This window comes from Orycteropus afer, unplaced genomic scaffold (assembly GCF_000298275.1).
Source record: "Orycteropus afer afer isolate SDZICR_OR568_19922 unplaced genomic scaffold, OryAfe1.0 scaffold00234, whole genome shotgun sequence".
NCBI classification, from domain to species: Eukaryota; Metazoa; Chordata; class Mammalia; order Tubulidentata; family Orycteropodidae; genus Orycteropus; species Orycteropus afer.
In genome coordinates, this window is record NW_006921821.1 from 963311 (window position 1) to 976450 (window position 13140).

A 13140-nucleotide genomic window follows, 5' to 3' on the forward strand; every position below is an offset into this window, starting at 1 on the left:
TTGGTGGTACAAGTCCACCCAGAGGCACCGTGGAAGAAAGGCGTGTGATCTACTTCTGAAAAATTAGCCACTGAAAACGCTGTGGTTTTTCACAGTTCTACTATGACACACATGGGGTCACTAGGAGTCAGAACTGACTTGATGACAACTGTTTGTGTTTGTTTTTTTAAAACATATCCTCACTTGAGACATTAATGTAGATACCACTATGAAAAGAAGGAAAAGTAGGAGTGCGTACACTAAGAACTAAACTTTGTTTAATGTTTATTTTGTATCAGGTACTGTTTTAATTGTTTTATGTATCTTAATATATTTTATGTAACCAAAAGCTCTAAATACCTCCTGTTTACAGATGTGGATATTGAGGCACAAACAGTTTAGTAACTTACCCAATGTCATAGCTAGCTAGTAGGAAGCAGAACTGGGTTTGACCCAGGAGGTTTGGCTGTAGAGCCTGGGAGTGTAAGGACTGCCCTCTCCTGCCTGAGAATGACCAGAGAAAACAAAAGCTTGAAGGGTGAAGTGTGATCTGGCAATCCTGATGCTGGATGAATCTGACAAAGAGCAAAATGAGGATGAGGCAGTAGTTTATGGGGATGAGATGATTCATAAGACAAGGTAAGAAAAGGAGACCTGAAAATGGCAAATTGCCCAGAAAGGAAATTTCATGTAGTGCAAATGGCACATACACACCTATAAAGTAAAGAAAAAGCAGAACTAGAGAAAATTAGCCTGGGAGGGGAAAAATGGGTATATAGCTAATATCAATGATATCAACTACTTTGCATTTTCTTCAAGGATTACTGCCAGGAAATATTTTAATAAATACTCTGCTAATAGAAAGGAGCTCAGTGCCTAAGGCATTTGACTGATAATCAGAAGGGTTGGTGGTTCAAACCCATCAGCTGCTCTGCAGAAGGAAGATGGGAGAAATCTACTTCTGTAAAGATTTTCTACCTTGGAAAATCTTATGGGGGTTGCAATGAGTTGGAATTGACTCAGAGGCAGTGGCTTTGATTTGGTTTGGTCTCCTGGTGGAGCTTTTAAATACACAGTATATGAAGTGTCTCACAGTGTATCAGACGGAGGTTTTCAAACTTTACATTAGAAGAGAGAAGTTTCTATGGACTATTGAAAAACATAGAACACAAATCATTCCTGCATATATACATACAACTAAATCTGTAAAGTCCTCATCACAGAACTAAGATACCTCACAAACACAACACATCTTTTTGCTGTTAATACTCATACCATATTTGTGTAATCAGTGATAATAAAGCAACTATGTAGTCACAAGTCTAATTTTAATTCATTCTGAAGAGAATTTTATACCAATAAGATGGAATTTTAAAACCAAAAGATTTTGACTTCAGTCCTCTGCTATTATTTTCATCAATCTTACTTACCTTTGAAGATTTCCCTTGTGATTTTCTTCTTCCTATAAAGAAGAAATAAGTAAGTTCGTCTGAATCAGTTGATTTTGGTTATCCTGGAGCCTTGAATATGTTAAAATGGTTTGTTTTGCTCTGCTCTCCTATGAACATACCATCTAAAATGTACATTGAGGCAAAGTTTTAGTCAGGAGTGCTAGTGTCTCTAAGCCCTTTGAAGTACAATAATAAAACCATGAATCCACAGCCTGATGATGGGGTTGGAGCCTCAGTAGTTAAGGGAGGTGCCTGAATGAGAAGAACTGGCTATAAACTTGGTCTTGGAAGTCAGTTTCTCTATGCTTCTTCAAAGGGCCCAGCTACTATGCGATTCCAAAGCCAGCTTTTATAACCACCTTGTGTGAGTATAAAAAGGAAGCTCTTATGGCATCATGGTTGAAACATTTGGCTTCTAACCAAAAGTTCAGCAGTTCTAACTCACTAGTCACTCTGTGGGAGAAAGATGAGGCAGTCTGCTTCCTTAAAGATTCACAGCCTTGGAAATCCTATGGGGTAGTTTTACACTGTCTTACAGGGTCACTATGAGTTGGAAATGACCTGGTGGCAGTGGGTTTGTTTTTTTGGTTTGTGTGAGTATAAGTATGTATGAGTGTGTGTTTGTCAAGAAGGGGTTAGAGAAGGAAAAAATGGAAGGTAGATGTTCATTGGCCCAAACTGTGCTATGGAAGTTGATGTAACACCCTTAGACTTGAGCAAACATGTCTATATAGACACAGAGGTGAAGTTTTAGTGACTTTCCCTTAAGAAGAAGAGTGATAGCTGGTCCACATGCAAAAGAATGAAGCAGGATCTATACCTGACATCATATATAAAAACCAGTTCCAAATGGATCAAGGAGCTAAATGTGGAACCAAAAAAAATAGAACTCTTAGAAGAAAACCTAAGGGTATTGTTTAAAGGCCTAGTTTTTAACAATGGATTATAAGATATAACACCAAAAGCACGAGCAGCAAAAGACAAAATAAACAAATGGGGCCTTATCAAAATTAAAGAATGTTTGTTCATCAAAGGGCTTTATAAACAAAGTGAAGAGATATGCTAAAGAAAACTTTGGGACCTATCTATTTGATAAGGGTTTAATACCCAGAATACATAGAGAACTCCCCACAACTTAACAACAAAAAGACAAAGACTCCAATGGAAAAACCAGCAAAAGACTTGAACAGACATTCCAAAGAGGATACACAAATAACCAACAGGGACATGAAAAGATGTTCAATGTTATTATCCACTGGGGAGATACAAATCGAAACCATAATGAGATACCCTCACCCACATTAAAATGGCTATGATTAACAACAACAACAACAACAAAAACCAGAAAATAACACATGTTGGTGAACATACGGAGAGAAACTGGAACCCTCACCTATTGTTGGTGGGAATGAAATGTGGTCTAACAGTTTAGTGGAATACAATTTAGCGGCTTCTCAAAAAGCTGAACATAGAATTACCATATGACTCAGCAATCCCAATCCTGAGTATCCACCCAAAGGAACTGAAAGCAGGAATGCAAACAGAAACTGTACACTAATGTTCATTGCAGCATTATTCACAATAACCAAAAAGTAGAAACAATCTAAATATCCATCAACAGATGAATGGATAAACAAAATTTGGTACCTACATATAATAGAAATAGAAATGAAGTCCTGATAAATTGCTACAACACAGATGAACCTTGAAAACATTATAATGAATAAAATAAATCAGTCACAAAAGAATTAATACCTTCTGATCTCACTTATGAAAACACACAAATGTACAGAGACCAAAGCTTATTAGTGGTTACTAGGGGCAGAAGGGATGGCAGAAGGGAGAACCACTGCTTAGGGGGCACAGCACTTATGTTAATGGTGGTGGAACATGGGAAAAGGATAGACATGACAGTTGTACACATGATGAATATAATCAATGTAACTATAATGATTATTTAATTATACATGGAAAGATTATTGAATTGGTAATTTTTTTTTAATTGGTAAATGTTTTAATATGTATTTTTTCCACAATTAAAAAAAAAGTGACAACTGGGCTGGCAGAGAATACTATCAACACAAGGATGCCTACTGAGAAAATATTCTTGTGCTGTCATGTTCTTGAAAAAGCAGCAAGGACCCTAGAAAGCCTTTGATAGTAACAGAAATTAATTCTTGGGCACAGTAAGTAGCAAGAGGCACATTTCCCTTTAGGGAGCATGCCAATTATCTCTGCCATGGAGATTAGTATGAAGCCCAGGCCTCTATCTGTCTCCTAATCTCCTAACACTTTCCTTCAGCAATTAAACTAAAGCATATTAAATTGCCAATAGATCAGAAATAGTAGAATACTGGTGACCGCACATGGTTCAAACTAATACATATTGTTGAGGATAAGGCACTTTACTTCATGACATGTGACTGTTATGTCATGTCCACATATTTCAACAACAAACTATTTCATGTGACCTCTTCTAATTCAGTGTTTGGGAGACCAAATTCTGTTAAATGTATTCTCAGGTAGTAATTCCTAGAGGGAATTTAAAAAACTTAGGTTTAAAAAAGGGAGTTCTGGTGTCATAGTGCCTAAGGCATTTGACTGCTAATAAGAAGGCTGGTGGTTCAAACCCACCAGCCACTCCTCAGAAGGAAGATTGGGCAATCTACTTCCGTAGTGATACCTGCCTCGGAAACCCAAGGAGGGGTAGCTATGAGTTAGAGATGACTCGACAGCACATAGCAACAACAACAATTAATTGAGTTGGTCATTGAATTGAACAGGTTTAAAAAGGGTATAACTAGGAAAACCTAGTAATAAGTTTTACTTGAAATTTTAGTACATAGTTTAGCTCACATTTGCTACCTGAATTATATAAGGATTCTAAGTGTTGAGTTTAATTTCCTTTGCACAGAATAATATACACCTACTCCTCACTTATTGACTACATCATTATCTGACATTTCACATTTAGGACAATAGTAAAACAAATCCATCCAACTACTCTGTACATTAATGAGGCAGTGGGCGTGGTGCCAATGAAGGCAGAGTGTCCCTTCCCTCAAGGAGGGTCTCTGGGAAGCTGAGCCATGCTGCCTCCACACCCACGGCACCAGGGGGCCCTATATCTAGCTGCCATGCATGGCCAGTCTCCTCTGCGGTCATGGTCTTTGGGCAGATGCACAGGTAGCACCAAGCCAGCAGGCACCTGTTCTGGCTTCCCAGCTCCTATGTGGCTTGAGGCTTGCAGGCAGGCTCTCAGCATCCTTGCGGGAAGCTCTGAGCCTTGTTGACTCACCAGGCCCTGAGGGCTTGCAGAGGTGGAAGTGGAGCCCTGGACGCATCTCTGCAAGGGAAGCTCTGACCCATGAAGGAAGGTAAAGTGGTTAAGCCATGGGCCTCCAGATATACAGCCTGGCTTTATCCAGCTTTGTCTCCTTCCAGCCTCTTCTATGCAGAGGAATAACCCATAACTGGGCTCATCACAATCATGAACACATCAGTAAATCTCAGCTGTTATTATTTCTATGATCATATTTTCTAATAATAATAATGAGACAAATGGATGGTCTGAAAACAGAAAATCATAATTCTACATTTTCATATGATGCTGATTTTCACATAACAACCTAGTCTTTGGAACTTATGTCAATAGGAGAGCAGTAGGTATATTCATAACATGTCACTGTTCAGAGATATTTGCTTCTTCCAGTTGTTGGGTTATTTCCTTAGAACAGGTATTTTGGGTTATTAGTTTTTTATAATCAGAAGATGATATTATGATTTTAAGAAAAATATATACTTCTCAGAATTATTAACTTCCTTTGTATATTGTGCTGGACAAAATCATTTGTGAGACCCTTCCTTCTACACAGGATACTATCCCAGTATTTCTAAACCAGACTGAGGACAAGGGTGCAAAATCAAACTTATGGAGCACAGGAGTTTAGGGTGAGGACCATACACAAAACCTCACCAGTGTGAAGATTTCACTTTTACTAAATTGAGAGTATGGGACACACGAAAGCCAGTGAGGAGACCCGACCCAGCACTGTGGGTTTAAGTACAACTCTCTTCTTGCTGTGGTAAGAAGCTAGCATAGAGTAAGCCATGCTGACCTCAGGAAGGCAGTTCCTGAACTCCCGCTCCAGCCTTCGGGGCGGGAGCTCTTCAGGCTCCTCATCCAGTGACAGGGCATCCAGGTAGAGGTTCTCACTGGCCGAGCACCTGTCTGACTCCTTCAGCTTTGACAGGGGCCGGTCTTCAAAGGGGATGGATTCCACATCAGAGCAGGACCACATTCCCCTGGCACGAGGTACATGCACACTTCCCTGGTAGGGGAAGGGGCAGGGGCTGCCTTCTTTTTGGTCACAGAGGAAACTGCCACCTCTCCGGGGACTGTTTTCTTTCTGCAACTTGAGAGTGGTAAAAGTGAAAATAATTAGTAACACATTTTTTTCTGTTGCTATGTTCCTAAGGCCATATTTTCTCCACAAAACCAAAAAATCAAACTCACTGTCGTCAAATTGGATCTGACTCATAGTGACCCCTCCTTGAGGCAGGATCACTATGGAAGTAGATTGTCCAACCTTCCTTCTGAGGAGTGGCTCATGGGTTTGAACCTTCAGCCTTCTGGTTAGCAATCAAATGCCTTAGGCACCATGCCACCATTTTCTCCACAATTTTGAATTATTATATATGGGTCAATATGAAAGGTTTTGTGAGACACAAATATTCTTAAAATATTGTCCTTAATTTCAAAATACAACATAAGATTATACCATACCACATACAATTCTAATGGTGAGCTCACATGCTACAGGGTAGAACAGCTCCACAGGGTTGTCTTGGCTATAATTTTTATAGAAGAAGACTGCCAGGCCTTTCTTCTGCAGTGCTGCTGGGTGGATTCAAACTGCCAACCTTTAGGTTAGTAGCTATTACAAATACGTAAAAAACCCAATAATCTCATCTGGTTAGAAAATTTATTTGGAAATGGAAAATCTTCATTAGTTCACACGAGTGTGGTGAGCTTGTTCAACTAGAATACATGTTATCATACACAGTTTTGAGTGCCATGCTCATGAGGAACTATGCATCTATTTTTTAAAAAATCTAATACTATTTTTTTTTTTACACTACCTGATGTAAATGTTCACCCTATATGCCTGTCTGTTGTTTGGCTGGAAGCCACAGGAGTGAACTCAGTTCCAGGCCTGAAAGGTTACTAGGGGCCATAGTCTTGTGGATCTCACTGGGCTCTGTCAGACTAGAAAAACCTGATCTTTTTTGTGATTTTGAGTTTTGTTCCACATTGTTCTCCCACTCTATCCAGGATCCTGCACTGATCCCTTTCCAAGTGGCTGACAGTGTTAGCCTGTTTCATGGTCATCATATAGGATAGGATTACATGGTCTGCTAGTTCCTTAAACTAATTGTTTTCATGCATCTTTAGTTTTCTTTCTTCTTCTTTGCTCTGGATGAGAAGAGACCCATTGTTGCATCTAGATGGCCACTTACAAGGTTTTAAGACCCCAGCCACAACTCACCAAAGTAGGATGTGGAACAATGTTTTAGTGTAGTTGTTGTTGTTGTTACGTGCCATTAAGTTGGACTCGACTCATAGTGACCCCTCCTTGGGTTTTCGAGGAGTTATCACTACGGAAGTAGAATGCCCAACCTTCCTTCCGAGGAGTGGCTAGTGGGGTTGAACCACCAGCATTCTGGTTAGCAGGCAAGTGCCTTAGATGCTACACTACCAGAACTCCCTTTTAGTATAGTATGTCATGCCAATTGAGCTTGATGTCTCGTACAACCATAGTCCTCTGAACCCAGAGGTCCAATTACTCACTCCCTTAGGGAGGCTGGCTGTAGCCAAGATGTTATCTAATATTAAACAACTTGTTTAGAATTATCTTTGGAGTCACCTTCCAAACTTAAGGCATATTCAATGGAATGTCACCAATGACAGCAAATGCCCAAGGGTGAATTTGATTTTCCTAACTATCCCCAAAATCATTTGGATCAAGTCCTAACCTAAGTCATCAAACTGGGCTGGGACTGTTTGGTGTCAAAAACAAGTTATATTTTGCTTGAGAAGCTTAAACTGCTGAAAAGGCAGTTAAATATCCAACATAACTGGGGGAAAAAAAAGGCCACAGTTTATAGTCACAATTTTATAGTCACATTTTTTTGCTTGATTAAATACTTATAAGAAGTTATGGGAAAACACTCAGCCACAGGGAGTCAGGAGGACCTGAGTTAGAATCACACTTGTGTGACTTGCTGGTTGGCTGAATAACCTGAGCACATCTGTAAAATGGGGATGTCCATGAACCCAGCATCAGTGTACCCCTCAGGGTGTCTGTGAGACCACCACCTACCTCCCTTGAGTCTACTCTGTTCTGTTGGGCCTTGGCCCATAGATCATGCCTTTCTGGCTTATTTATAGCCTGGAACTAGATCTTGTGGGGGTATTTCAGGAAATAAGCCAGTGCAGAATCACAGGGAACTGCTGAGATAGGTGGGGACACAGCAGGCACACAACCACATGTGCTCCACTGAGGAGCCCTCGTCTGTGGTGTGAAATTCACGCTGGATGTTTCCTTCTTACCTCCTTTCAAAACATGTACAGGAAGCATGGTCAAGACCTGAGGATGTTTTACCTGAACACCTTGAGTGAGGGCTTTATTATAGGACAACACGCTCACACATTCTCCTGGGTCGACTGTTCTTTTTAATAAGTACATTAACTGAATGACTATAGAGACATTTGGATTTGACCTGAAGGAGTGGCAGTATAAAAACCTTTAGTCGTCAAGTGCTAAGATGGTGCCAGGAAATTCTCTAACCCCCTTGGAAGCATATCAATTTACTTTGTAGAAGAGCATCTTTACAAACTGTATCTTTGTGTCCTAAGTAAAACCTTCACCCACAAGTTGGATATAAGCATGGCCTATGTACAGCTCACAATGAAGATATGTGAAGTAATGAGGACTCAAGGGTGTTTACTCATCTTTAGTAATTTCTGAACTAATGAATCACATCTCAGAACATTGTCTCTCTGTTATGAAGAGAGGGAGGTTCAAGTAGCTGGAGTTTAAATGTCAGCATCTGAGGCAGAATCACAGTCAACTTGGGGAGCAACCATTCGTTCTAGGTTTTTGCTCAGCCTTCTCCACCTCCCCCACCCAATGACACAGTTCTTAGCAGTTCTCTTGTAAAGATGCTAAATACTTTCTTAAAAAAAAAAAAAAATGAAAAGGAAAGCTTTTTATTATGTTCATCTAATGAATGTCAGCACAATTTAGTCTCAACACATGATCATCTCCAAGCTATTTTGGGCAAGGAATTAAAATGCAAGAATCACATGTGAAGCTGTCAATGTGCAGAGAGTGTGAGTGAAGAGGGAGCAGGAACCAGAGGGAGCTGGGAACAAGCCGGCTCTCATCGTGAAACTGGGAGCTCAAAAATAGACCCAGCCGCCAGGAGCAGCTTGTGCTAAAGCTGGCAAGTGTTAGGTTTCCTCAGAATGAATTGCAATGGGTTTGACTGGAGGTCTCCGCTGTGCAGATGCCTCTGGGGTGCTGCCATGGAAGAATGGGTCCTTAAAGGATAAGGTTTCCTAGGGGAATCTCATCTCAAATCAGGAATCAGTACCTACTATACTTAGAACCTTGCAGTAGAACAACTTTTAAGGCAAATAGAAAATTTGAAAGATTTGCATTTCAAATAATACAGCAAACAATAAACCCTCAAGAGTGTCACCTTACTTGGAAAGGTCCAAATAGAAAAGGTTACTCTCTAAACAGGCTGCAAAAGAAGGGCCTTTCAGGTTGCAAAGCAGCTGTTTTAAGAAAGTTACTGGAAAGAACCCTAGGTGACACATTATGAGCTTTGCTTCAGTGCTTTTAAGTATAGTGAGCACAGCTCATTACTGTCTGATCTGTATGTCAACTGGGAAAATAAAATTCTGAGGGGAAACACCATGAGCCCATAAATGTTAACTATCAACCAATTGAATTTGGACTGAAACAAAAGATGTTGATAAGATAGATGGTATGCATTATATGACCGCCACCAAGTTCTCACAGTCATTCATCATATAAGATGCCTCTGTGTTACAGAAATTATGTAGGAATTTAATGACACCGGACAAGCATGAAGCATGTGTTCTGAAAGTGGAAAATGGATTTACTGTCACTTCTTTCACCATCTGCATTAGGTCATCATAGCCAAGGCTCTATGGCTTACCAAGTAGTCAAATATCGAAAGCATACATTGTCTAATAATTTATGAAGGATGTTCAGTTACATTTCTTATTTATCTATGGAATGTATAGCTAAAAGTTAAATAAACGAGCCAACCAATGTTGTTGTTGTTGCTATGTGCTGTCGAGTTGGACCCAACTCACAGCGACCCCTCCTTGGGTTTCCGAGACAGTATCACTACGGAAGTAGATTGCCCCATCTTCCTTCCAAGGAGTGGCTGGTGGGTTTGAACCACTAGCCTTCTGATTAGCAGTCAAGTGCCTTAGGCACTACACCACCAGAACTCCTAAGTTCTAAGCCAACCAATAGCTAATTTAAAAAAAAAAAAACCAGACAAAATCTTTACATGCATTTCATCCAATTTCCTGTCTTACAGAGAATGCCTTACCTAGTTTTCAGGATTTGGCACCAAGGTTTGAAATATATTCTTTAACAATGTTGATTACTTTGGGAAAAAGGCTACATTTATTTTTGAAAGCCATAATTGTACATCTGAAGCATCAGTTCATTGGTAACAAATCCTCTTCTAAAAATGGCAGTGAAATCATTGCACAAAGACTGTGGGATTCACCACAACAGATGAATGCTTGAAACTCACGTGTTGTGAATAAATTATGCCAAGAGCCATCAAGAAGACTGAAATCCTGAGGTTGTCTGTTTGGTAGAAATGTTGCAATAGTGACAAGTTGGAAATAGGGTTCAGCTGCTGACTACTCTTACCTTTCTGAAATACAGTTTTAAAGTGAGGCACCTGCTCATCCTTAGGTCATGAATTATTTAAAATTTGAAGAACACTGAATTGTCTTACCCAGCTTCCTTTTATTAGAAATTCTCCATTTCCAAGAATAAAATAAAAATTTAAAGACTTCCTTAACTTATACCAAAGTATGGCTTTCAAAATGAAGGTTATGCCAAGACCAACAAGTCACTATAGCAAATCTGTCAAGGGGATTCAAAAAAGGTCATGGCAAGGACCATGAAGGCCCCTTGGTGTACATGAGGGATATCCTACAAAGTGAGAGACACTAGAAGGGAGGCCAAGAAGGAAGCTCCTAGCGACAAGGTGACTGAAATTACTTGTGATACAGGTTAACTAATGTTGGGTATAATGAATTCATGATAAACTTGTGATCAAATTCATAAGAACTTATGCTTTTACCCCTATAACTTTCACCCGTGTTCTGTTCAGTGGCGCACAGACACATGAGGGAGTTTAGTACAGAAAAGTCTTCCTAAGTGCTCTATATCCAAGCCAAATAGGAAGTGGCCAATATGCCTAGTGATAGGATTTAGGGATTTTTGAAATGGAGCCATATAAAAAGCAGTTAGGTGACTTAATTGTGAGTAATCAAACCCAGGAAGAACAAATATGGGTCAGCTCCTTTTAGTATTTTCTTCTCCTCAATGGTTTCTGAGCCAAAAGTGTCTGGTTTTTTTTTTTTTTTAACCACTTAGTTCATTTTCCTTCCCTCATTCTCCAACATTATGCTTAAACTAGCCTTTGTTGTTGTACCTGCATAACAGGTACAATCATCTGTGAAGAACAGAATATATTTTTCAAAAGCCTCTCATGTAAATAACAGGCAAAATGGGTATTTATAACAGAGTAATGAAGATATTTTCCCTGAATTCAGTTTCTCATTGATTAATATATTTCCTTGTGGCTTCAAAAATTTATGTATGACAGGCTGAAACAAATAAAATGCATGCTATGGAAAGATCTGGCCAGGGAGGAATTCCAAACCTTCATCAATTTAATGTGAAAATTTAATGTGTGCATCACTCAGGAACTACTACAACTAAGCCAACTGTCCTAAGGCTGATGCAATGCAAAGAATGATTATCTGGGGAACTGATCCCCTCCCTCCCCCCAAATTCATCTGGCTTTTTGAATCATTTGTTTGGCTGAAGAGGATGAGCTACCTCCCTTGATGACAGTCCTATCTAATCATAGCTCAGCAATATCCACAGCAGGTGCAATCAGCAGCAAACAGCCTGACCTGTAATGCAATTCAGCAATTTCTTTACTAATAGACAACAGCAATCCCATTCAATCTGGAGCAGCCTCTGTGACCACATCTTCCATGGCAAACTGAAAAGATAGTTTGCTTTTTGGCAGACATCACCGTACAAGACCTGAAATAACCTCACTTTTCAAGTTTAGTCTTTAAATTTCTTTAAAAAGTTATTTCCTCTCTCCACTCTGCATTCCTCCTTCTACAAGAAAGTTGCCTACAACCTTCACAATGAAAAGATCTGCATAACAGAAGGGCATGAGCCTAGGCTTTCAGCACTAGAAATTCTAGTGTTTCCTTGTCTTCTTGTGGAAGTCCAGGAAACACACTGATGCAGCAAGGATCTCACGCAGCCTGATTTCTAATGTTTTACTTCATAATTGTTATTGATTTCCAGATCAATTTAGTTAACTACAACCTATTCCCTGTTTTCTGGTGTCTGGCATGCTTCCGTACCTGCTCTATTCTCCACAGAAATTCCTTCTTCTGCCGTTCCCACTCCTGCCGATCTCTATCCAGGCGGTCAAGAAGCTCCACCTTCTCCCGGCTCCAGTTCTTCTCGCTGTGATGGATCTGCCAGCGCAGGTCCATGACCAGGACATGACTGTCAGCGAGGAGCTTCTTGTGTGCCTCTCTCTCCTTCCGAAATGCCACTTTACTGTCAGTGGAAGGACCTGGTTCCCCTAAGTTCTTCTCAGTCTTCTCTTCTAGCTGTCAAGGAGAAAAAACTTTTGGAACCCCCCTCTGGCAAGTCTCGCATTAGGTCATGAAGCACATCTTAGCACACTTACATATTATCCCTGGAAACATGTTTAAACCAACATGTGACCAATCTCATGGGGAAAAAAAACCAAATTTCACTATAAAGTACCAATTAAGAACAGTTGATATAGATAATCACACAGACTGTTAAGCTAGTCCACTAAGAGCTGTTATGTTTCCTATGGCTCAAGCTTTCCTATTCTCAGTTACTACCATCTCTTGTTTGCACTACTGTATAACTCCATGAGGGCAGGGACCATGTCTATTCTTACTTATTTTTCAATATTTTATTGTTCTTTTAGGTGAAAGTTTCCAGTGAATTAGATTCCTATTTAACAATTTTTACACAAATTATTCTGTGACATTTTGTTACAATTCTCACGATGTGTCAGTATTCTCATTATTTCCATTCTATTTGTATGTTTCCATTGACCTAGCTTCCCTTCCCCTCCTTGCCTTCTCATCTTTGCTTTTGGGTAAATGTGGTCTGTCTGGTCTCATGTAGTTAATTGCTTAAGAGATATATTACTCATGGGTGGGTGCCCACATCTATTCTTAAATCCTTAGCCCCTATATAGATCCCAGGAGCTCTGGTAGCATAGTGGCTAAAGCACTTGACTGCTAACCAGAAGGCTGGCGGTTCAAACCCACCAGCCACTCCTC

At 39.9% G+C, this 13140-nt stretch overlaps 1 protein-coding gene across 1 annotated transcript in view; it reads right to left on the minus strand.

The window, feature by feature from the left end:
- Positions 1-13140, minus strand: part of MTCL1 (microtubule crosslinking factor 1) — a 235857-nt gene that overhangs the window by 17051 nt on the left and 205666 nt on the right. The window contains 3 exon segments of the mRNA XM_042782073.1: positions 1410-1441; positions 5549-5845; positions 12172-12426. Of these exon segments, the coding sequence (XP_042638007.1) occupies positions 1410-1441; positions 5549-5845; positions 12172-12426 (584 nt within the window).